Source organism: Echiichthys vipera, assembly GCF_963691815.1.
Source record: "Echiichthys vipera genome assembly, chromosome: 22".
Taxonomy (NCBI): Eukaryota; Metazoa; Chordata; class Actinopteri; order Perciformes; family Trachinidae; genus Echiichthys; species Echiichthys vipera.
This window is the reverse complement of record NC_139847.1, coordinates 10,935,513-10,962,190: the sequence shown is the minus strand read 5'-3', so window position 1 is coordinate 10,962,190 and position 26,678 is coordinate 10,935,513. Positions and strand designations below refer to the sequence as shown.

The 26,678-nt window shown below is 39.5% G+C and overlaps 1 protein-coding gene across 2 annotated transcripts in view; it reads right to left on the bottom strand.

Moving 5' to 3' along the window:
• Positions 1–6,797: 6,797 nt before the first annotated feature.
• Positions 6,798–26,678, bottom strand: part of LOC310964459 (glucosidase 2 subunit beta-like) — a 120,169-nt gene continuing 100,288 nt past the window's right edge. For both annotated transcript variants that reach the window (XM_083937583.1, XM_083937584.1), the window contains 2 exons: positions 11,952–12,051; positions 6,798–8,469 (listed from right to left, as the gene is read on the bottom strand). In XM_083937583.1, the coding sequence (XP_083793709.1) occupies positions 8,332–8,469; positions 11,952–12,051 (238 nt within the window). In that variant the 3' untranslated portion in view covers positions 6,798–8,331. The remainder of the gene's footprint in view (positions 8,470–11,951; positions 12,052–26,678) is intronic.

The window sequence follows — 26,678 nt, the reverse complement described above, 5'->3', positions numbered from 1 at the left end:
AATCCTAATTGTTCTTTAGGAGCCCTGTACCCCACAAAATATTAGCCTAGGAAAGGACAGAAAAGGAAAGGTTTCAGGGGGGTGGTGGTGTGACGACTGGCTGGTTCACCTATGATGAAAAATTGATGCTTCTGACTTTGATTCTGCAATAGGTACTTTTGATCCAGATCTGTTGCTGCAGAAGACCCTCCCCCCCTCCCCTTTCTTCCTCAGGTGTATCAGTCGTCTTTTTTCGCTTTTGAAAAATGCCATTCCCCCCACTGCCTTTGATCAAATTTGTACACTCTGAAGAAGAACCTATAGCAATCAATGATGTGTGAATACAGGCGGACAGATCCTGTAGGTCTATAACTCAATATGGTGCAGTGGGTGCTCAGTGAGTGCCAGCGACGGGGCTATGCAGTTAGTCACTTGTTGACTTTTATTTATCAAGACTGCTGCTGCTGTAATTGATGACTAAATCAAACAGTGTAGAAAAGTAACCGCTGACGTTTTTGCTTTTTCAGCTTAATAGGGTTCATGTCTCTTTTCCCTATCAGCACTCATCTCAAATTAAAGAGCAGGGGGAAGGCTCTATTACTTAGAAAGACTGATTTCATTAAGGAAAAACTCAGCATTGTTGAGGCTATAAATCCTGAGGCTACACTGTCAGCTCTTGTCCAGCTCTTTTCACATTTGTAGATCACCTCAATGCATCCTTTACATGCTTTCCTGCCTCTTTTATGCTCTTAAAAGAGTCAAGTGCTCTTCTCTTTTGTCTGCCTACAATCCAGTGTGAGTGTGTGTGTGTGTGTGTGGAGTGGAGAGTATGATGTGTCCACTGCAGCGCTGTTTCTCTGGGTAATGGAGCAGCGAGCCATTTGTCCGTCTGACCGTTCATCTGTGTTTCTCACCTACAAATGAAAATCTAGCAGGTTCTCTGCTGCAGCCCTTAAAATGGATGACTTCCCTGCACAGTAGAGGCTGCCGTGCACACTCGGCCCGCCCATCACTCTTCTTCATCATCTCTTCTCTTCTCTAACCCTTCCTGAAGCATGCCAACACTCAACTCTGACCATTTTTCTATTTTTTCCATATGTTTGATCTAAATTTGGGGCATCACACAATAACTGTGTGAGCAAATATTAGCAAAAGCTAGCAAGGTTATGATCACAGTCTGTTTTCCTAATAAGATTCTGTTATATGTTTTGAAAGCTAAATTGGCTCCTCATTGTTACCTTATTGCTCAGAAGAATGCAGTACTTACTTTGTCTCGCCCCTCCCCGGGAACCTGTATTATGTAACACAAAAATAACGGCCCAGTCTGGCCACACTATATGTTTGAAATGCAAAGCTGCAATGTAGAGATGGTGCTTCGTTAATAATTGCCATAATTGTATAAGTATGTGGAAACTGCTACACAAAATGGAGCAATGACTATTATCAGGTTGATAACCAATAATTACTTACAAACTCTGTGCTCATTAAGCAGCTCCTGTGGAGAAATTGAGCTCAATATAGCCCTCCAGAATCCCCTCCCCTCGCCCACCAGGATCCCGCTGCTCTCCGGCTCCCTCCCGTAATATCCCAGTTCCCCTCTTCTCTTTCCACCCCGCTCTGCTTTTCATTCCATCTGTTATCCACGTCATTCTCTTTCAATCATCTCTTCACTTGGGCTCGCTCTTCTTTGTTCCCTGCTCTTTTTCTTCCTCTGCCTTCCATTCTCTCTATCTGTGAGTGGTGATCACTGTAATCTTTCTTCCCTCCACACATTTTCCTGTTAAATCCCAACATCCTGTTTATTTATGTACATGGCATGCTGCTCTCCACCTCCCTCCACTCTCTGGTCTTTCTCTCCCTAAAAGATTAACCATCTCCTCTGCATATATTCTCATCTATCATCCTAATGGGGGCTACAAGAACGAAAAAACAACAATTTGTAGAGGGAGAAACAGCCACAGAAGGCCAAGGAAGGGTTCTGGATTGCAACTTTTATTAAGTTCAGGTTGTGACGGGGTGGCACAGGACCGGACCTCATCTTAAACATCTGAAATGGCCACCTGCAAAGGTATATATGCATACACAAACACGCAACCCGCTAGGTGCAAAAATCACACTCGTCTGGCCTGCCTGAATGACACACACAACCATTGGATGAAACTACAGTTCAAAAGTAAGGTCACCTGTGATTGGACAGCAAATCCCTCAGTTATTGGTCACCTTTGGGGTATATTGTCATTTGCCCCTCCCATTAATAAAATATTAACGATACTACTATTAACTGGTGCAGACAGATGTCCGTCCTCCACAGAGCTGGGTCTGTCTGACGTCCCTGCCTGTAATAGGGAAGGTTTTCGTTGCCACCGTATGTAAATCATAAATAAGTCAGAGTGTGGTCTATACCTACTCTATAAAGTGTCCTGAGATAACTTTTGTTATGATTTGGCACTAGAAATAAAATTGAATTGAATTAATAATAATACAACTAATGAGAATACTGCTACTACTAACTATCATTATTGCGAGTATTATTATATTATTAACTACACCTGTCACAGAAGCAGTTTATTTAGAATAAAAGAGACATAGGAAGAAACCTATTGAAATAGAAAAGCTTTATTAAAAAAAACAAAAAACACTTCACTGTGTTCCCCTGGTCTGGGTCACACACTATAACATTTAAATGAAGGTTCTCTTGGCTCTCTTAAGTGTGCTGAAGTCATTCAAAGCACTTGCTTTGAATGACTTCAGCACATCTGCGCCCATCGGACATCACTAGTTTCTCACACTGCTCTGGTTTGATCTTGGTCCATTCTTCTTGCAGTGGTTCGCAAATGTTCATTTGCATTCACCCTCCCAAAATGATCTTCACTTTTTATTTCCAGAAACATTTTTGTTCTCATCTCTATAGTAAACTATGGTTGACTGGAATGTAACAACTTTAAATCCCCCCTTTGGAAACACTGCCAGAAATGTTATTATTAGGTTTTAGGTACATAATTAGCAGCTCCCAATGCTGCTGAATCCTTTCATAGCTCCATTGGTTAATATCAACTTGTAACCAATGTCCCATTTTGTCTGTGCAGTCATTTCTGATATGTGCTGTCAGATTGCTCCACTTGACATGTGAAACCATCTTACAGTTAATTAATTTAAGCAATGCACCTGCACTTTGGAAACCGATCATGTTGCCTCTTTTGAGCTTTTAATTTTTTTTTTTAAAGAGCTGATTAAAAGCTACGGACTGAATCTAATATGACTCACATTTTTGGCAGTGTTAGTAATTATCCTTAATTACAGATGCCCTGTATGTTATGGTTATTCTATGTAATCAATGCAAAATTTAAAAAAGTGTCAATTTATTCCTTGGCTTCTCAGACCCCGAACCTCCTCTCTACTGTAAGTGGGAGAAACCGACTGCAGGAGGCCCCTAGTAACCACATGCTATCACAGCTCGGCCTTCCAGCCTCCAACCGCGACACACTTACACTCATCCACTCCACAGGGGAAGTGTTGAGCCTCGCTCGCCGACGTGACAGAACAAACACAGAAACATTTACCCTCCACTAGATAGCCAGAGCTGCTTATACCTCCCCTCCCTCCCTGGTTTTCTCTCCCTCCCTCTCTCTCTCTCTCTCTCTCTCTCTCTCCTCTCTCTCTCTCTCTCTCTCTCTCTCTCTCTCTCTCTCTCTCTCTCTCTCTCTCTCTCTCTCTCTCTCTCTCTCTCTCTCTCTCTCTCTCTCTCTCTCTCTCTCTCTCTCTCTCTCTCTCTCTCTCTCTCTCTCTCTCTCTCTCTCTCTCTCTCTCTCTCTCTCTCTCTCTCTCTCTCTCTCTCTCTCTCTCTCTCTCTCTCTCTCTCTCTCTCTCTCTCTCACACTATACTATGACTTTTTCCAACAAATTGTGCCACGACTGCTTTAGACAGACTATCCTATGACTGATTCAAGCATACGTTTTATACTTTGACTTATTTGGACATTTTCGACATAGTATAGTAGTATATATATACAAAGTGTCATATCATAGTATTTCAAAAATAAGTCTAATTTAATGACCAAAAATGCTTAAATAAGTCATAGGGTACTGTGTCTAAGCCAGCCATAGCATAGTTTGTTAAAAAAAAAAGTCAAGAAAAGTCATAGTATTGTGTGTCCAAAAAAAGAAAAAAAAGTCAGACTATAATATGTTGAAAAATGTCAAAATAATATCTGCATAAAAAATGCTTAAGTTAGTCATAGCATAGTGTGTCTAATACAGTCATAGCATCATTTGTTGACAAAAGTGTAGAAAATTCATGGTATAGTGTGTCTTAAAGTCATATCATAGGATAATTTATTTTAGTTACTTATTAATAGTTATATAATTGTTTCTTAAAAAATATAGTAAAATATGCTGAAAAGGTAAATAAAAGTCACAGTATACTATACTGTACATACTTGTGTTTCTGGTCATCTCAACAGGAAAAACATGTTTTGGCTGACCGCAAATGGCCAGAACACCTTAATGTGACATAAGGACTTTTTTCTCTTTTGAAGCATTAGGCCAAGAATGATAGCTTCTTAAGTCACCTATCTTGTTACTGAAAAAAAAATACTAATGGATGTTTTGAGTTTTTCACCCACTTCATTAATACTAGAAGCAAAACTTGATAAAAGTAATAAAATAAAATCGGTTCGGAAATAAAAGTTTACTAAATGTATGCGTTACTGTATCTGCAAAGCTGTTTTCTTGCAACTGTAATGCCTTAAAAATGGTGTTAACATAAAAATATGTTGGCTGACTGTGAAGTGTCAGCATTGTGACATCATAGATTGGAATAAGTGTGGACGTGAGGGAGAATGATGTGACTGTCACATACTGACTCAACGCTTCCCTCTCAGCCTGAGGGTAGAACTGGCCTCTGTTCAAGGGAGGAAGCTTAAAAACAATCCAAAAGAGTGAAAGCCACACTCGATTCGTCAGTCACTCACTAGTCAGTCAGGTGAAGGCTCCGATGTCTCCCACTCCAGAATACAGGTACCTGAACTAGTTTCAACAAAGCTGAGTTGGAGATTTGATGCATTATAGTGCCTCTGGGCCCCTTTAGCAATTTGGAGTCAACACACAAATACGCCCACGCTCAACTGGAAAGCCTTTCCATCCCTGCCCCTTCATGTGCAAATGTGCTGAATGGAGGTGTGCACTGTAAGTATGTGCTCAGTTTCCCTACTGAATCCTTCCCACATCTCCCTCCTTCCCTTTTCTGATCCGTAGCAACATATCAATGGCCAGTCAGCTCAAAAACCCAGCACAGAAACTCACAGTGCCTTCCTTCCAAATAACTGTCCATTTAATCTGCAGTCTTCCAACGCGGTTCCCACCTACGCTGTGTGGGGTGAAGCACGCAAGTAATTTAACACATGATGATCATTCAGTAAAGTGAAGAGTTGTTGATACCCTGCAGATTGTAGAATCTGTTTCTTTGTGAGAGCAGATTTTATCCAAGGAAAAGTTCTTTATGAGGCATCATAACATCACGCCATATGGCAATGATGCAATATAATGTTTTCTCCAGATGCCCGTAAAGCCGCCTGCAATATTACACAGAGTGCTGCTCTTGACACTGTGCGATTGGCAGTATTTCCAGCTGTTGGTCGAGTTAGGAGCCTGTGAAGGCTCTGTGTTTTTATGCTGACTTCAGCTTTGGCATCTGTTGCCTATCTGAAACATTGAAAGAGAGATTAAAATACACAGTGATATTATGTTGTTTCCTTGAGATGGTGGCCAATGAAAATGGATTATATCCTTAAAAAACATTCTTGCTGAAGCTTGTCACTTCAGTAAATGCAGCTAACCCTAATGTAGGGATAAAAATCTAGAACAATATAGAGGTTATCCGAGCGTTTCCGTTACCACAGTATTCACCAAATGTGGTGTCTTTGGAGGAATGTGTACTGCTGTGCTTTCGCCATAGAAGGAAGAAAGAAATACAACAGACTACAGAACCTTTGTCTGAACGAACTTGAAGAGGTGAAGAAGGGTCATAAATATGCCGACACATACGGGCATGTTCAGGTAGTTGCATGTTATTACAACACACTGACTGTATTCACATACATGCAAGGACCATGTTTCTGCCCTGAGCGTCATGCAAGTTTAGTTTTGAGGGTTTTTTGTGTTGACACCTTGGTTGACATACCTGACCATTGTTCTGAAAACCAAAGGTGAAAGCAAATAGTTAGTTTTTCCATCAAATAGAGAATGTGGATGTGAGCTGAAGCCAGATAAATAAAAAACAGCAGTCCCTGGGCTACAAGGCCCGAGGCTATTGCATTGCTAGCAGGCAAGCAGCCACCCAGCTGCCCAAGCAGGTTAGGAATATATCAGGCAGCCTATTGGATACCTGACAGTTGATTTAGCTCCCCCTTAATGAGCAGAGGGCCCTGCTGCACAAACCCCACAATCTGTTACATAACAACATCATAAATAGCATGCTCAGTAAGTAGCAGACTGCTCATGCTGGCAGAATTTTGTGAAATTAAGAGATGTTATATTAAGTACACAATAATGCAACTAATGCATCAATAATAATAGTTGAAAATGTGTAAATAATGTGAGCATTGTTAGATTACATATTAGAAAACTGTGTAGAAAACTGTTGGCCAATACTTATTTACAACACTGTCAACAGTAACAGCAAAATTAAGACAAGAATTAAGTAAGGTTATAATAAAGTATGAAGTAGCTTTATTTGTGCATATTTTGATACAACAGTTACAGTAGTTATAGTAAAGTTGTTTAGTCTCAAAGTAAACATTATCTATACTACAATAAAGGGATGCACTGATTGTGAAATTCTGGGTTAATACAAATGTGTTAAAAATAACGATTTGGCCGAAAGACACTGTTGATGTTTTTTGTTGTTTATTTTGTTTTGTTATTATTTATATGCCAGGGAAACAAAGAAATCTTAATTATAAAAAAGAACTGAGCTCTTTCAGAGTCATTCAGCCCTTTATTACATTATCTTTGAAGAAGCACAAAGCAAAATGAATGCAACAGCAGCTAAACATCGGCCAGTCGATGAAACTTACTCTCTTATGTGCTTATTGCAGTTAACAAGGATAATATTAGCCGATACATGCACAGCCAACATAGGGATAAATCGGTGCATCCCTACTGAAATATATTGCAGAGAATACAGTATTTAAAGGATAAGGCTCACTTGCTTTAGTATTTTTCTTGTTATCAAGACAAGTTGTATGAAAATCTTGAAAAGACCAAAGCCAACAATGTGTTACTAAGTGCCAATAGTTTTTTTGACTTCCCTTCCCTGTTTGTAGCGCTCAGCCCCAAGCCTCTTTGTCCTTTCTGACGATGTAAATCTGTAACAGGTAATGGGTCCCCAGTATTTAGTCGGATTTTTAAAAGAGGCTAAATAAGTCCCTAAAACAGCTTGGCACAGCCAAGGTTACTCGAACTAGAGTCAATAGTGCATTTGTTGGGGACTTCCTGCATGTGTTTAATACACATTTGATGCTCGAGTAAATATTTACAGCAGAATGATAGATTGGTCACGTTTATCATAATGAAGGAACGTGTCACCCAGTGTAACAATGTGGCTTATTGATGTATTTTGATTAGTTTTTGGAAAAAAATGGAGCTCTATACCAACCTATATCATGCATTATAAGAGAATCAAATCATTGTTGGTTAGATCTTGTCATGGGAATTATTAATAATAAGTATATCACTAGACTTAGATTTGCGTTAAGTTACTTCGATACAATATTGGTATAACAAAAGGGGAAGAAGTCCTAGGCACATAAAATGAATTAACAACTTGCACATATTGCTGGTACATAAAAAGTGTATGTTGTTTAAAATGTGTGGTATCGAGAAACTATGAAATTATCTATACTTTTGACAACCTAACAGTAGCCAATACGATGAAGTAAAAGTCCTTTTAGTTGTGCCGGTGAATGAGCAGTGGTTTGATACAGCATTCATGGCAGTTTCATTAGACCCTGCAACTGATCTATTTTTACTTTATTTATTCAATTATTTACACATTAATCTTTCAGTATGTGTAACCCCAAATAAGGAACGAACTAACACTTGTGTACACTAAGTATTTCAATAAATGCTCTATTCAAATATTAACAAGTTTACATCACTAACAATCAATGAAAGCAAAAGTGGTCTTGGAGCAATGTTACAGAAAATTAGATTCTGACCTTAGTAAGACTTGTTTGGAAGTATATATGTTCTGACAACACAGATGTCAGAGGGGACCCTCAGGACCGCAGCCTGTCACCGCGGGCTAGCCAAGGGGGGCTAAATGAATCTAGGCTAGGCCAGTAAGGGAAGGGGTCACAGTTCACTGTGTATGCCCCGCTGCTTTAGCACTGGCTGACAGGCCACAGGAGTCTGAAAGTCCATGATGTACTGGCATTTGCTGGGCTCCTTCACTGATCGCAAGGCTGTCTCCGTTCCGCATGTCAGTGTGACCTAGAAAAGCACAAAGAAAGAAAAGTTGAGGTGGTGTGGGGAAAAGAGCCGTTGTTAGCCTGAGTCAGAGCAATGCCAGCTATATCTCCCAATGGAGGCTGACTGAAGATTCTGTCCTACCTCTTGTTTTAGCCCTTTTCTAAGCAATTTCAAACTTTTGTGAAGAAATGGGATTCACTGCAAACTATAGAATTATGCAAAGCAATACAGTACCAGTGGATCCAAATATAATAGTTCACAAACAATCAATTGTTTAATAAAATGATCAAAGTGTTATTACTGCCTAGCCTTATGTACAAAACCCAAAATGATGCTGTGACTGTGGGACACTGTGGCATTATAGGACATCACTGCTGCCGTCCCCACACATCAACAGTGATTACCACTGTCGTGACTTTAATAGGTGACTTTGACACTCTCTGCTAGAGAGTGGAAACGGAAAAGAAACTTATTTTATTGCTAGGGGGTTTCCATAGCAACCCTACACATTATACTGCACCCTGGGCAGACATTCCCTCTGGTGAACAAAAGCACCTGGAGAGGTAGAGGAATGGGAACTTGACAGGTATTATTGTGCTGAAGTTTCAGGCTGGTACAACGGGTGATTTGGTTTTGTCCCATTCCTGGATTAAAATAGTCTTTTGTTACATCTCTTAGTATGTTGTTGCACATATAATAAGTGGGTGCTGCTCTGTGAGACAAAGTGTTTTCCTTTGTGCGTGCATGATTATTGGTGATTCAACTTTGACTTGCAGGGGCCTGAGTCGCAGGTCAGTGTTGGGTACAATATTTTAGATTTAGTAAGATTATTTTTGTGTGGTAACAGGTTTCCAGCTTGTGTTTGTTCTGTCTTGACTAATACTTGTTATATATGTAAAAGAGGCACTCACAACGGTTTACTCATCATGATAAGCATAACTAAGCCTGTAAAAACTGCGTTGTACGTCTTCTGTGGGTTGCATCATGAGAAATGCAGTGTCAACAGTTTTGAGAGTTTGACCCAGTGTGTTTACTGTCCCAACAAATTAATATTTGGCACATTGATGATGGATTATCGTTTACTAGTTTGTCATTTAAATTTTTTATCCAAATCAATCCTAGCCTCAATACTTTCAGGCCCAAAATTGTGCAGAAATCATTATATTAGTGATCTGTTACATGACATCTTTTCATCCCTGTCAAAGTTTATTTTTAGCATTTTCAGCCCATTCTCAGATCTTTGTGATATTACAATATTATCACGACCAATAGTCAATAGAAATGATTGCCAAATCTACAAAAATCTGACCTACATTGTAATAAACTAGAGATATCCCTTAAGCATTGGTAGAGGCAGATCTGGAGCCACAGTTGTCCTAGCTGTACAATAGCTAAACTCACTGCTGACATGTAACAGTCACAGTCCAGCACTTTGAATTTAATTAATAACTGAAACACTTGAATTAACCCTGCCCCACAGACTCTTAAGATACACTGCATGCTGCTTGAATTTGGATTACCCCAATATCCACCACTGAAACAATACATCACTGATCCCACTACTCAAGTATAAAGACAGAAGTACATTTAACCGCTGAAAGAGCGAGCACTACCCAAAGACGAGGTTCAGCATTTCAAATATAATGAGTGCCGACTTCTGACGAGACTTCATTTATGCCGACTGCACTCGGTTAGGGGGTGGTATCAAAGGAATTCAATTTAGTCTTTTCAAAGGGGGCCCCTGGATGGCATGAGTACATATATTTGCAAACGACATTTATTGGACTCTGATTTGAAGCGGGGACCAGGCAAAGAAAATAGGATGATTAAATGTGCGACGTTTTCAGTTGAGCAAATTGTCACAAGAAAATGTAAATGGATCTCATAAAAGTGGCTGAAAGAGGAGGCAACAGTGGGAAAATAGAGAGAAGAGTTGAAGAAGAGAAGGCTGCAGGAAGTTGTAACCGGAGCAACATTAACCATAAAACCAATGTAGACTGACAAGAGGGGGAGAAGCAAGTCAGCTTCCATCATTTGGCTTTGAACAAAACATGTTTTTGCCAGGCTGCTGAGTGGGCCATGAGGACTGAACGTCTCTTACTGATTGACTGACTAACTCTCCATTGTTGAAATACAAATGCCCAAAAGCCATGCAGAGAGCAGCCTGAGCGAGAAGGCTTCAAATTGTCCCTGATGAATGTGGTGAGAGGAGCTTCGTTTGGTTGTTTTCTTTAGCTCTCCCCCTGGAAATAAGCAGTCCACAGCCTCTCTGTACAGTTTACTTAAGTTTTATTTATTTGGTAGGTGGACTGTTAAAGTCATTATCTACATAAGGGGTTTCTATGATTAACGTCTTGGACTAATGGTAAAAGAGGGTCATGTGTCAAAGGTGGTCCATCTTGTTTGAAGGTACCACAGTTTCAAACCACCGTAAATTCTCAAACAGTGGCTGGGGCCTTTATTTACCTCAGTGGCCATATGTTTATATTAGACACAGGGCTTTATTGCTGATCTCCCCTGCTCCCCGGTTAATGAAAACCTCCTCCATGTCCACTGCTGTCTTGATAAATTCAATATAATATTTATTTCCACACTAAATCCATCAGCACAGCAAGACTCATGCCCCCCCCCCCCCCACCCCTTTTTATAAACTTTATTAACACACATTCACCTCTCAACTTCCTCCCCGTTCCCTATATGTTACCCTCTTAAATCCATCACACACACATCTTCCTATTACACTTCTTCTCTTACTAAGAGTCTGACCCAGACGTCGGAAGATCCTGATTTCTGATTACAATGAAATGCAGCATATGCTTCAGTAACGAGCTCGACCTGGGCAGACCAACCTCTGCTGAGGGAATGTCATATGATCAACCACCATCATTTTAACTCAGTATTTAATGGATAGTAAATAGGAGAAAAAATGAACTGAAAGTGTTTTGTTAATGGTAGCTTAACATCGATCAGGAGTACAGCAAAGAAGAAACAACTGGAGTCCAACTGGAAAAAAAATGGATTTCTAGTTTCATTGATGGTAACTTGACTGTGATTGAAAAACTGCAAAATGGAATTATTTTTTTGAGAAGAGAAACTGAGAGAAGCGATGAGTCAGTATGATGCGACCGTTGTACTGATCTTACCTTAACAGGTAAACATAGGAGAAATTTGCGTTAACATCAAATTAAGATGGGAGCAGATCAGAAAACAGGGAGGCTTCTTTTGAAAATATGATATAAAACAGGGAAAATTAGTAGTAGTGGCCTGTTTTTAGAAGAAAGAAGTGGTACTCTCTCAAGTTGAGGTAAATACAGGCATCAGCCAATATAATCTCCTGTAATAATATATCTATTTACTCTTAAAGTCACCAAATGAGGTATCATATCCATCTGTCTGACTGTCTGTCAGTGTTGTTCGTCTATCTTTTAGTTTATTTAATTGTATGAGTGTCTACTGTGTGTGTGTATTGTCTTTGTTTAGTTAGAAACACATGCAATACTTACGGTGGTACTGCGTGAACCTCCTTGCCAGCAGGGTTCTCCATTCTCGTACACCATGTGACTGTACTGGTTCTTTTGTGTTCCTGCCCACATCCCCCACCTCCTGAAATGAAAAAAGAAATAATAAACCGTTAGTTTGAATGTTTTTCATAAAGTTCTTGTGGAAAGTTTCTGTCCATTTGTCAAGCCAAACAAAACCAGTTATTTCCTGCTCTTTTATAAACAGTGAGCACAGGAACATATCATTTGTTTTGAACACCACTAGGTTGGCTTATTGAAAAACACTTCCTTCCAGCAAACATAAAAAGCTGGCAAGATGGCCAGTCTGGCAGTGCCCTCCTTTGGATCCTGGCATCAGCGCTCCTGAGTCCCTCTCCTCTTAAACAATGGAGGGGAAATATTAATTACCATTTTGTCATTAAATTCTGTGCGTAATACCACACATGAGGCTGTGCCTGCCCAGTACAGGCTAATTACACTCTCACCAAACATTTCAAGGGGAGTTAAGCAAACCAGGGTGCCAGTGGACACTGTCCAACACAGCTCACAGTACCGACAGATGTCATTTGATCACGCTTTCGCCAGCTGACTTCCTCTGATCTTTTGTTGAACTCGAGTAGCTTCTTTGAGGTGGCATCATCCGCAGTCATGCTGGTGGTAAGTATTGATTTTAGTAAAACATTGTAATCCTGTTAGCGAGGAAAATACACATGGTCGATTGAGATTTTACTGACACGTGTGTTGCTCTGATCTCGTGCCCTACATAGGATAGCTACTATTTTCTGTCTGAGTGCTCTCTGTCTCTTCACTTTCAGGGAAGCACACATCCAGAAATAAAACCTGATGATCTGCAAGTCTTTGTTTTGTAACCGGCTTGTCAATGTTCTGTTAATCATTCTGGATAAAGAGCTACAAAAAGCTATAAATTCAACGTATTATTCTCTTAATCTGCCCAAGTCCTTTTCTCATCAGTGCACTCATCAGTGTCCTGTCACAAGTGCACAACACTTGATCGATGTGCCTACATTGACCTTTACTTAGTGCAGTATAAAGGTAACTAGATCAGCTTTGTTCCCTGAGTACTGGTTTAAGTATTATGGAAGCTAAACTGCTATATTTCATGACCTTTTATGATATTATTATTGGTTCTGCAATTAGTATCTTTTACTTTTTAATACCTGTATACTTAACCTGTCCTAACAACACATTTAAATGAAAAGGTTAGCACATTATTAAGATTTGATATTTCTCATTTTATTATTGTGACTAAATGTTAGATGACAGACACAAGACACAGAAAACATTTTTCACTGTAGTTTATTGTATTAAGTTGTGTCCAACAAACATAACGTCTTTCCACATTTCTTTAAATGTTTTATTCTCATTTGACCTTGAAAAGGACTCTGTCTGCCCCTTTTGATTTCAACAAGCACTCTCCAGCATTTACGAACACATGGCTGTCTTTAGGTCCCTGAGTGTGGATTTTATGCTGTCCATGATGTGCATGGCTTATTTAAGATGCCTGAACGGGTCAGTCAGAGGTGAATTGCTCACACAAGTGGAAGCCGTCTGGGCCAGAGCGTCTCGCCTTTTCATTCCAGCCTGTTTGATTGGGTTTTAGCACTCTGTTAGTACCAGGAGGCCCTCAAATGGATTGCTGTCAGGGCCAGAAGACATGGAGTGGGGAGACAGTGACAGTGCTCTTGCTGCTAGTTGACCAGCGGTCCCTTGCGCATCACCTTCATGCCTCCTGGTCCGCCGTACCCCCCACTCCCTAACGCATGCACACGCCTCATTCCCTCTTCTCACCTCACGCTTTCTTCCCTAATCTCCATTCTCACTCTGTTAGCCCTCCTATGCCCCAAGAAGCAGCCTAGGCCCTGTCAATTAGGCTTAAGTTATCACTGAGATGTGGCCAACACACTCCAGTCATTTGGATTCACAGGAGTCACAAGATGAAATATTATTGACAGTTCATTTACTGTAATAATACCTACCTGCACTTAATATTGACTGGCCATTTTCTACAGTCATTCTACAGTTTCCACCAGACTAGTGCACAGCTTGTTATTTACACCTCTGAAAAACACAAGATCAGGCCTTAAGCCTTAATTTCATGGCATCAGGGTTAATAAACATGACTAAATCTTAATAAGACCCTGTGAATGACACTAAGCACAACCATTATGTACAAAATGTACCCCCCTAGTTCACTGACAACTTCATGTTCTCATCCAATTTATCAGTTTGGCTTTAAGCTGCAGCCATTATACACATGATGCACATTCTATCAAATACTGAACAATAAAAAGACAACACTATTTCAGAATAAATGAAGTATTAATAATTTGTTCTCTAATTTTGATCTCCAGTGTAGATATTTTCCTTCAAAACATGCTGGCTTATCTGCTGCACCTGTTTTCTGCAGCCAAGCTGGAAATCCTGCTACTACTATTCAGAAGACACATTCCTGTTTTCAGTCCAATGAAATAGCAGGAATGAACATAGTTAAAGGATGTAAAGAGATTAACATTGGCAGCAGAGAGTAAATTGCATCTTAGCTTTTGTACAAAATACATTTCCGACCACATGGACTCAAGGGAGGCGCCAAAAATGCAGACTTCCTCTTAATGATAAATGATGGATGAAATTGAAGACATGCTCCTTTTAAGGCTTAAAACCTGGAGAATCTTATTTACACATATCTGGGTCAGTCGATCTCTGACTGGCCTCTTATAAAATTCCCTTTCCATCACAGATAACCCTGAAATAGCAGCATATCTAGCCAGCTAAACCTATTATCCATACATTTGCCTTGCATTGTGGGTGAGATAGTGTGCCTCAGAGAACACATGCATGCCTCTGACTGCACACATCATGGAGTCAATCTCATTTCATTTTCTGTCTGAATCATTAAGGTGTGCTTTCTGTTGACACACTGAATAGCAGATGGCGCTGTGATTCAATTATAAGTACCAGGTTGGGCTCCCTTTTGGCTGTGGCTGTTTTGGCTAGTGCTGGAAACATTCCTCAGAGATTTTGGTCCACATTGACATGATGACATCACGCAGCTGCAGCAGATTTGTGGGCTGCACATCCGTGTTGCAAATCCCCTGTTTCATCACATCCAAATGGCGTTCAGTTGTATTGAGATCTGGTGACTGTGGAGGTCATTTGAGGAGAGTGAACTTGGATGGATCTATGCTTTCATTTGGTTTACGCCAAATTCTGACGCAAGTACTGTCTAAATGATGTTGATGACAAACTCATAAGAGCAAGCAACATTTTTCCTCCAATCTTCTATTGTCCAATTTTTTGAAAGACTTTGCCAATTGTAGCCTCAGTTTTCTAAGCTGACAGGAGTGGTACCCAGTGCAGTCTCCCTGCTGTTGTAGCCCATCTGCTTTAGGGTTCGACGTGTTTTGCATTCAGAGATGCTCAACTGCTTACCACGGTTATATTGGGGGTTGTTTGAGTTACTGTTGGCTTTCTCTCATCTCAAACCAGTCTACCCATTGTCCTCTGATCTCTGCCATCCACAAGGTATTTTTTACACCCAGATACTTGCTAGTTTTTGGACCATACTCTATATACCTTAAATATCCCTTCTTAAATGCATTTAGTTGCTGCCATGTGATTGGCTGATTAGATATCTGCATTACCGAACAAGTGTACTTCAGAAAGTGGCAGATAAGTGCAATTTTGGAATTTAAGAACATTTAAAATACTTTTTGTAACAGTAATGAGAAATTGGTTTTAGAGTACTTATATTGTTTTACTGTATTTCTTCCATTATTTAATCCTCATTAGGGATAATTAGCATAAAAAAGATGATTAGCTTCCCTTTCTTCTTCTGATAATGGCTTGAGCTGATATAAGCTCCTCTTTTTTCTTTAAAACGATGCGGTCGCCAGTGATTCCGTTTGAAACTTCATTGCGGCATTAATCCATATGCCTCGAGTGATAAGTTCCGATGATCCGCGGCTAATCTCGCTCAACACTGAGAGGAGAGTTACCCTCTCTGATATAGCCACAAATCAACCTTTCAGAAGCAATTATCATTTAGACAACTCTACGCTGGTGTCTAAACACCCCGCAGATACTGAGATGCGAGTCGTATTTGTGCATGCATTGTAGTTCATTATTATATCATATAATTATTATTAATATATTATATTTTATGGAGATCCTGTTCCTTTACTGGAGAGAAACTGGATGAACAAAACCACAGTGAAAAAAAGAACAGAACGGTGGCCCTGTTTGGTATGTCTATGGTTTCCTCAAGAAAACAGAATATAAATTTGTTCATTTGCCTTCTCTGTTTTCTTTGTATGTTTGTAGACATTAGGACGCTGATGTAAACTCCACTGAATGTTATGCTTCGCATGCACAAGAGCAAGCTGCCTGCATATATTAATTTATGAAACATATTTGCATATATGTGTACTGCATGCGTAAGAAATATATTTACATTCTCACAATATGATCTTTTACTACCATAGCAACTAGGGTCGGGTATTTAACTTCAATACTTGTGTCCATGGTATCAAGCATCATAACTGGTGGTTAATCTTTGCTCTTTTAGATTGGAATTTTGGTCATTTACACTATTTTATTTTGTATTCTAGGTATTTTCAGTCCTGTAGAGCCAAATGTTCTATTAGCAGGGATTTTTTTTTATGCAAAATATAGTTGGATTCTTGACATAAAATGGTGTTGAATTTATTGGATTAGCTAATATGGTCGTTAGAAAACGTATCACAGACTTAAATTGATACCATTTAGTGTCAATTGCTCACTTGAATCCAAAGCCAACGGAAAAATGCATTAAAAAAAAACATGGACATATTCCTCAATGTCAGACAGGTATCAAATAATACCCAGCTCTAGGGATCGCTAGGATGTTTGTGTACTTGTGTTGCATTTTATTACCGATACCTGAGTACTGCATTTTGTTCTTTTAATGTTTCATGGGCAGAATGACGAATAAATAGAGTTGAGGTACCTCCCATCAGTTATTAAAGAACGTCAAGCCGGCCCTTCAAATATATTCCCTTCATTTTTAGCAACTGTCTAACGATTTGATGTGCCAACTCGGCATCCGATTACTTAAAGTAAATACGTCTCTAACAACCAGTTCCACATACTGAATCTTATCCTGTGTTAAGATGGTGTTAAGTCGGTGCTTATTACCGTCACCTTCCCACTGTAGCATCCGCTCATTAGCTGCCACTGCAATGAATTATACCTCACAGCTTTGCTTTTCACTGCTTTAACAAGGGGTCTGGAGCAGCAAGTTAGTCCCCTCACTATGCTGTTAATGTGCTAATCATTTACAGCATGAGACGCTGTGCCGCACAGGCAGGTAGAGAGAGCAATTTGGGAGCTGCTGGTTAATTTGGATTCGGTGAAGCAGCGCTCTCAAAGCCAAGCAGTGCCAGGCATAGCTAACCTCTGCCACTGGTGTAAGGTCACCAATCAGAAAGCAGCCTTTTGAAATGAGCCTAGACACTGTCATTACTGTGCCAGTCACTGATGCTCCTCTCACTCTCCTACCACCAATTGTGCCCAGCACCTCAATAAAAAATTCATACACATAGGAACATGTGAAGGGCACAACCTCAGTCAGGGCTTTGCTTTCACTTTATTTTATATGACTGATTAAAAAAAAGGGTATTTATATATCCTTTTTTCTAAATTGTTGGGCACAGAACAGGATTAAAATACATTTTATACATAATTGTTTATATGGGGATATAGATTAATCTTCAAGAGGTCAATTATTGAAATTGCAGACACTGGTATACTACATTTTTTTTAGCCAGTTTTCTTATGTGTAGCGCGTTGACCCACATCATTTCTCTAAATCAGTGAGTAACATCCATGGCACATTTTGTTTTTCATTCGCTGCATCAACAGAACACCGAGCTCATTTTATGTACTGTTATAAAATAAACTCGGGGTGCATATTTCATCAACACCTCCTGACAGATATGAATCAGGGCTGATGTCAAACCCAAATCAGTATTCTGTTAACAGCTCACTTGTGCCTCATTAACGACTGGGCTAGTTGTTGCCATGGCTACCCAGCAGAAAGGCCATCAGGGGTTCACAGTGTCAGCTTTACCCCACCCTCTACTCCACACCACTTTAACCCTCTCTTCAGACACACAAGAGTCATTACCCCTTGGCCTTGATTGCCAAATAAAATGTGGGCTGTTATGTTCAGGGGCCACATAGCATGAACACCTCAGCAACACAAATCTAGCCGTTACACTTCCTATACACTAATATGAGTGTGTTATATAAGTGTGTCTGCCTGGCTGCCAACGGCTGCACTGGTATACTGTGGCGTGCTACTCTTGAGCATTGAGCATTGGGCATTTAGCGGCTGCCATGTTTCCAGGTAGGAGGACCCCTCTCTTCACTAATGGCACTCCAGCGAATGACCTTGACAGCTTGAAAATGAGAGCATTAAGTAGAACACTTAATGTATAATTGTACACTTTTTCCAGTGGAACTGGAATTTGAATTGAATTTCCCCATTCGCGGGACTAATAAAGAAATTCTTCTTCTTCTTCTTCTTCTTCTGTCACTACTCTGTAGGTTAAATCATTTGGGCTTAGATAAGACAATTTTAAGCCTATAAAACAATGAAAGGACTGGACAGGCTTTGATTTGACAAGCACAATGATAAACTTTAATTGAAATTAAACTTGTTTTTTTTCCATCAATAATATAGACATTTGTCTTATAAGTCATCAGAATCATTTTCAAAAGAAATAGCACAGGTAGAATGCAGACTAAAATATACAAATAGGGTCAATATGGTCAATAGCAGTGGTTCCCAAACCTTTTTTGCAGGGCCCACCTTTTGTAAATAAAAATATTGTCAAGCCCCCTTTCTCTCTTTATTACCCTATACGTGAAGCCAAGGATCAGAAATGCCTCATCATACTTTCCTGTCTTTGTTTTGGTAGTTGTGATGTTTGGTGTAGATTTATCGTCTGCTTTACAGGTGCCTGGCAGTCTTTTCACAAACTTGTTAAGGCCTGGCTACAAGTACAGAACCATGCATGATTTATATTAAGTCCTGCTCCCCCCAGTTTGGGAACTACTGGTCTATAGAAGAAAAATTGAAACCTAAATTGCCTGGTACTGAACTTCAAACTTTGACATTTGTAAAAAATGGAAATGACTTTGTTCTTAGGGTTGGTAAGTATAGGAGGGAAACTATGTCATAGAGATATGTGTCCAGTATTTCTGTTTTTAGCAACATTTAACAAGGATTAAATGTCACAACAATGGGTAAATCAAGGGTCTGTGACTTTTTAACAGGAAAAAAATGACTCAGATTTGAGCATGAATAAGGAACAAACAAAGTAAAAATGGCCTAAGAAAAACACAGCGGCCATTCAAATGCACCAAACTAATCATTGTTTTATTTAACTTATCTTAAACTTTAATTTCAGATGTTGTAGAATGTACTCATTTAGAACATTGATCGAAGTGATGTAAGGACTGGCTCACTTTATAGCCTCACCAGCTTAGCAATTAAGATGTGATGCAAGTAAATAATGGCCACTATAATGATTCAGTACGTTAAATATGTCTATCCTTCCGTAACTCATTAGCTTGACAGTATTACGTTGTATGTGGATCACCATGTAGCATTATCAAGTATGCTGCCACCAACATTCCTGTTCCTACTATTCTTCCCACATGGTTTGCTGACTCACACATGGTAAAAGCTGAAAAATATAGTCAAATATCAACAAAGGTACCGATTGTATTTTTAGCATCTAACTGCCACCTCTAAGTGAGGCTATTTTGTCAAGAGGTGTTGAAGTATGTGTCATTCGCTGATTCAATCTCAAGCAGACATTCTGTTTCCTTGTGCTCATTGGTAACCTGCTTGTGTTTGAGTAGTTTTACAGAAATAATCTTACAGCTCCCTTGTGATTGCTTTGCAGTAAAATGGCCACCTATTGAGATAGTTAGTCAAAGTGCTTTTCTCCCAGTACATGAAAACCACAAAAGTAATTAATCTGAAAAGGAGAAAGGACATCATATATTTTCTACCAGAACTCCATTCCTTTAATACTACCTGTAATACTATTAAAAGAGACATTGGGCTTTTCAGCTGCCCTACTAAGAAATTGACTCAAACTGATCAAATGAACATTTTTTCCATATTACCATGGTCATAGAGTAGAGTCTCCTTTCTTGGGCATATGGCAGTAAATTTGCTCAGCTGAATCATTCAAGCTAAGGACCCTCGAAGGACTTTGACAGCCTGGGGACCTCGTAATGCTGCACCTCTTTCTCTCATCACCTGGGGATTTTTTGCTCTGTTGCATTCATGTGATCTTGTATTTGGAGGGTTACAAGAACTACACAGAGGTGAAACAATGAAAAGGTTATTGGTGTTGGTTTTAAAGTAAGCCTGGCAGTAGGTGTGAGAAAACGCTGTTTTGCTTTTTCTGTATGTAGCTTAAAAAAAAAAAAAGCAGAGCTCTAAACATGATGCGTATGTCTACAGTGCACTGCTACAAACAGCCAACCTACTGTATTTGTATTTTCCACGATGGCCAGCACATCCCACTCTCTCTGGGGTTGCTCTATGCTGCCATTTCAACTACCTGGCTCCTTCTCAGTGGTCACACACAGTCATTCACTGTGGTTTCAATGTTGCTAGGCTACCTCACTTCTCCACTGTTTTCTGTTCGAAAATCTACTGTTCAATAAAGCAGTTCAAGGAAGACCTGTGGGTTTGAATACTGAGTGATATGAACCTGCAGGAGTAACTGACATCACTAATAGCCTTTTTTTAAGCTTCACAATACTTTATTTTTTTCTTTTCTTTCTTACTAACACAGCAGCAATGTGGCTACCTCTACAGCCTATGCATTTCCTTCAGTCATAATATTCATAACTTTCCTCTGATATATTTTCCGGTTTTAGACATGTACCATCTGAGTCATGAATATTCTCCTCTTCGCAGTCTTCCACTGTTCTTTTATATTTTGTATATTCATATCCGCCCAACAGTGTCAAGGAGTTATTATTCCTGTTTAGTCTATCCTGTTTCCAGCTTTGGATGATGGGCAAATTCCAAGCTTGGACTGTCAAACACAGCATGCTACTCGTCGAGCCCTTTCAACACTGCTTTTTCCTCTATCCCCGTGTTGCTCTTGAGGATGACAACGAGTGCAGAGCAGTTGACCCCGGCACAATAGCAGGCCTAGCTCCTTGAACTTTGTGGGGTGACACACACCGACCCTGTGACCCCAACTGCGTGGCCACCTGATTTCCCTGGAGTCCCAAAACAAAAACTCATTGAATGACCCCCAACCTGATCCCTTCCTCGTCTGCAGTCTTAATTTAAATCATCCCACCCTCCTCTGTCTAAAGGAAAATATTCTTTATCACAGAGATGCCATTATTGTTTTTTCTCTTGTATATATTTGTTTTGGCTGACCACACATTTATAAAGGTCTATACATTTATGTTTGATTTAGATTTGTTGATTTTTCTTCATTTTTCTTGCATGTTTCCTCTTTATTAGCCTTTACAAGAGCATAAATTGAATATCTCTGTTACGTATTTGGCTAAATATACAGATTCAGGTTTCTGAGTTCTTGTTCTTGTCTGAGTCTCGTCTGTTCCATATCATTTCAGCAGGCAATTTTCATGTGTTTATCCTAAGTTAACTCTCAAAGGGGCCACATAAATATTTCAAATGCACTTCTGCTTATGGGGAAAGGTTATTATGGCCAAGAGTTGTTGTGGGGCCATACTTTAAAGAGATGTTTTTTATAGTTGTTGTGGTTGTTAGCAGGAAATGGCTTGAACACTAAGCTAATTACTGGATGTTGACAATGCACTTCCTGGGGACGTAAAAACTTAAATGGATCAGACTGATGGTGAGCTGTGGTGCTGCATGTATTTAAGCCATTAGAGTCGTTTTCGAGAAATTAAAGTGAGGTTATATATATATTGGGTGCTCAATGCTAACTGGAAAACAAACTGCTGCTGGTGTCTTGTGATATATACTTGACTGTACTGTATCGCCCGTATCTTGTTTGTAGTTGATGTTGTACTCCATGTTTCTGCCAATGAGAATTTGAAACTACATTTCACTTTGCTCTGAGCTTTGTCATCAACAATGGTATAATGCTGCATTAAATTATGTTACTGTGGTTTATTTTAAAGGTGTTATTGTTTCACTTTGGATTTGGAAAACATCAAAAGGCTCTTTCAATCATGCTGCTTTGGTTCTGTATTATATTAAAGTCTTTATTTTTTTAAACCCGGACTTTTGACCCATTAGCACCTTCAATTACTAAAACAGCCAATCAGCCGTAAGTTTCATGGCAACGCAATAAGACCCTGTGACACTTGTCATATTAATAGACTATTAAGGACAGGTTGTGGGCATCATAATAAAAAGCAGTAGATATCTGAGAATTTTATCATGTTATCACAGACAATTCTCTCTTTGCGAGGATGTACTCCCATGTCTCTCTATTTATGCACACTGAATCAGCTATGCTTTTTTTTTTACCTGACTGTCTGATGTTTTACTTGGAAAGGGTAAAGCCTAATTTTGCCCAAAAATTTAGGCAGCAATCACTGGAAAGCTGAGTAAAACGAGTCCTAAAAGTGAGTCATATCAAACTGAACAGCTGTGTGCCATCTATAAGAGGTGTGACACTGACGTTTTTTAAAGAATCTTATTCATTTTCTTGCTGACAGTGAGATGTGGAGATTAAGTATAGAGCTTAGGTCAGGAGGAAGTTATCTGAGATGAGATTAGCAAAAAGATTGGAAGTCACTGCTCCTGGGCCAAGAAATTGTGAATTATACAACGCTTCATAAAACCCCTGATTTCATTTTTACAGTGAGTAAGTAAAGTGGCAATTTTTTTTTAAATTTATCATTATGAAGTAAATGTTGACCACATAATGTAATAGAATAATGATACATATGAAAATGACGGCTCGCTTTATGAATTTAATTGAATTCTGTAAAGAACCAGAGTGGTAGTTTCCTCTTTATACACATTAGAGTGGTATTTTTATCCTCATCTCACTCTCAGCAAGGAAGTCAATAAAACTATTTACCAAAATATGAATAGTCTTCTTCAAGGCAACATACATATGTGCATAGAGAAAACTGCTTTAAGGATTGAAAAATGCATTAGTCGTAAACTATTACATTGTGTAATTAGGCAAGGGGGACAAATCATCCTATGTGGAACACAACAAAACTACAATGGCAGCAGTGGTCTCTAGAAAGCCCTCATCAAGTGTCTCCAAAAGACACCTAAAGGAATATTTGCTCGACAACAACATCAGAAAGTTGAATCGAAACCTGTGGCAGTCAACACACATTATAAGCTACGACACATCATTATTTACTATGACTATTAGCACACACACTCCAGTTGTGATATTGCAGAGGAACACATCAATACCACAGAGGCTTGTGGGAAATGAATGTGACGTGCTAGTGACAAAGGGAGATCAATTTTGCATGTACAATTTGTGTGTGTTGTTTTTTTCCTCAAACAAAGTGTAAGTCAATGCTTTTAAATTAGGTAAGCTCATTCATAAGCACAAGGTTGCAACAAACCACACACGCCCTGTATACTTCTGCTTCTTATATATGTGTGTTTGTCTTTTCAGGTGGACTGCATTTAGTAATCCGTGTTTGCAGTCCTGTCATTGTACCCACCATGTCTGCCCTGGGTGGGAGTGGATAGAGGGGACATTATGAAGATGGATGACGCTGTCACAGTGAGATGGTGTTTGTCGCAATGCAAGCATTTTCTCCTCCTCTATTATCATTATCATGGCTGATGTTATTGTTACAATGGCCATTCCAAGAAGCGGTTGAGCTGCTGAGACCGAAAGGCAGAAAAGCTAAATGGAAAACAGAGACATTGGAGCTGAGGAGGTGAATATGAGTTGTATAATATCTACATTTACTGATAATTGGGAGCATACAGTATGACTGCTGTGCCTTATGAAATCTTTATGGCTATGCGTGTGGCCACACTATAAGAGCAAGCAGTTACAATAGGAAGTGTTCCCAGGCTGATTTATTGTTCCTTAAGAACATTTGTAAAGTTAATGGTCTAACACCAACTATGCTGCAACGCCAAGCATGAAGGAAGGTTAAGGCTAAGGGAACAATCTTAACTTTTATGAGCCTTGACACACTTCACAAACTGAGCGCTGGCCAGGAGCCGTAATCAAAATTCAGCAGCAACACCATCGAGTTAATGCAGCAGGAACGCAACATAACTAATCCAAATTAGCGGGAATGGTACAAGCAAGTATTAGCAATGTCATTGCGACAGTAGTCACACACATTAATGCCGTTTCTCCTTCTCTCTCCCCTCGGCTATTTCTCACATGGTTGTCCTTTAGGATGCTGGAGCAGGTGTGATAAATGCTGCCGTTTAAATCAAAGCACTTCCCTCTCCCCCCTCACCCCTCTGGGGAGAAGGAGGATGTCTCCATGCAGATTGATATCAGGAGGCCTAGCCATATCCTGCAAGGACTGACTGATGGTCTGTCTGGATAAAAAATGAACTTTATTCCCAGCGTGCAAGCTATGATTCATGCACCTCCCCTCCCCCGCCTTCCAAAACCATTCCACATATACCTTCACTACACACTCTCTGATAACATTATAGTACATCATATAGTGCCGCACCACTTGCTTACACCCAGAACATATCAATGAGGTGTTTGTGTTTGCATGTGATCGAACACAAACTAGCATTATTTTTCCATTAGCATGTGGAGGCAAATGAAAAATCAAACATCCAAGCCTGTCTGAGGAATGGAACACGGCCAGCCACAATATTGTCTGTTGTATTCATTCTTATCTAATCAGTCCTTTCTAAAACATTTCGTATGGAAAACATATACATTATATATACTTGAAATCCTTCCCTCAAGTTCTGTTTGGGAGCGATTTTGTTCCAAACAGAGTGACCAACTCACATGAATCGGAGACATGTTCGACCACTGGTTCTGTTTGTCCTTCGGGCCTTCCATACCATCGTGAATGACAGGCAGGCAGAAGCACTGGGGTCACATTACTCACAGTTAGCATTCTGTTCTTCCTCTTCCTGCGCTAAAAACATGGTGAAGGATTGCACTTTCCGCTCCAAAAGTGAGTGGGTAGTGTGGGATGTGGCTGTGCAAAAACAACACAGCCCTGCTTTAGATTCCAATTAATTTGCCATCTGAAAGCAAAACTACATGAGCAGAAAGAGATAATTGCTAATGAATTATCTTTAATGTCTCACTTCAACCGCCAAGATAAGTCAAGCCTAATGGCATTTCATCTCAAAAGGAGATAAAATGTTTTGACACTTTGTCATAACTTTTTCTGTGGTCATTTAAGCCTTTACATTTTCTGTTAGCAAAACAAGCTTTTAGCCTATGTCCTCGCTGGAAGCAAAGCAGCACATTGGGGAGGTGTTGCAACGAATCATAACAGCTTTTTTCCCCAGTGAGGTTTCAATGTCGATGGCATGGTTTCTATAATTGCACCTAATGAAAATGTCAGATCACTGATGGTTAAGGCTAATGAGCGAGAAAATGACAGCAACGCGACATCCTGTAATTATCAACTCAAATCTAAATTTCAAAGAAAAGAAAAAGTAAAAAGCAAAACAAGGAAAACAACAGTGTGATGTATATATTTTTTCTTGATCTGTTTGAGATGTTACAATGATGAGAGGGTGGGGGAAAAGAGGCATGCAGTGACAATAGACCCAAAACTAAGCTAAATGACAGCTGCTTTTTCAAACTGGGTAGCTAGCAAAAAAAGTCATGATCTCATATTTGACCAAGAAAGTTACTGCTACACTCTTCCGGTATTGTCTTTGCTGATTTAATTTCACTCCCTAGTGACACTCCTGGGGAACAAAGATTTAAAAAAAACTCTCTTGTGACATCTAAAAGGTCCATTTCTATGGGGACTGAGTGGCATATATCATAGCACACAGGCATTTTGATACACACAAATGTCCAGCAGTCGCTACAGTCAATCCCAAAGGGAATGTAAAAGGTCTTAGTGTAATCCTTTAGATGAAATTGAAACCCTTCGAGGCTGCGGAAATACAACCCCAGCAGTATATGAAACTCACCCCTGTTTATCATTGATCAAAAGGTATTAAAACTATAATAGAGATCTGTTAACGATTGATTAAAGGTCATATGAGGCCTAACAGAGATTAAATAACAATTTAAAAAAAATCAATAGTGCAAATATTGGTCTTAGGATAACTTCATATGAGCACTGAAACAATGATTAAAGAGCTTTCATAGAAGTGCAGTGGTGGGATTTGTTTTCAGGCCCATTCTTGAAATTAAAACTCCTGCCATGTGAATTTATCCAATTAGTATGAATAAGAAAGATTGAAAAACATTGCATGACCAAAGACAACGCAGTGTATGTTGGATTCCTGAAGCGTTTTCAGAAAAAGCCTTAACCTTTTTTTTTCTTTCATATTAGAAGTGTGAATATGTTCTGCTAAAGACTCTTAATGTCACAGCAAATAATGCACACAACAACAATGTTTTTACTTACTTTGAAAAAAGTGGCCTTCATATTACTGTAGATATTGCATTTGTACTGCTGTATTAGACCTCTTTGTTTTGGGATTTTTACATGGGAGACTAAAGACGAGGTGATTGAGGTACT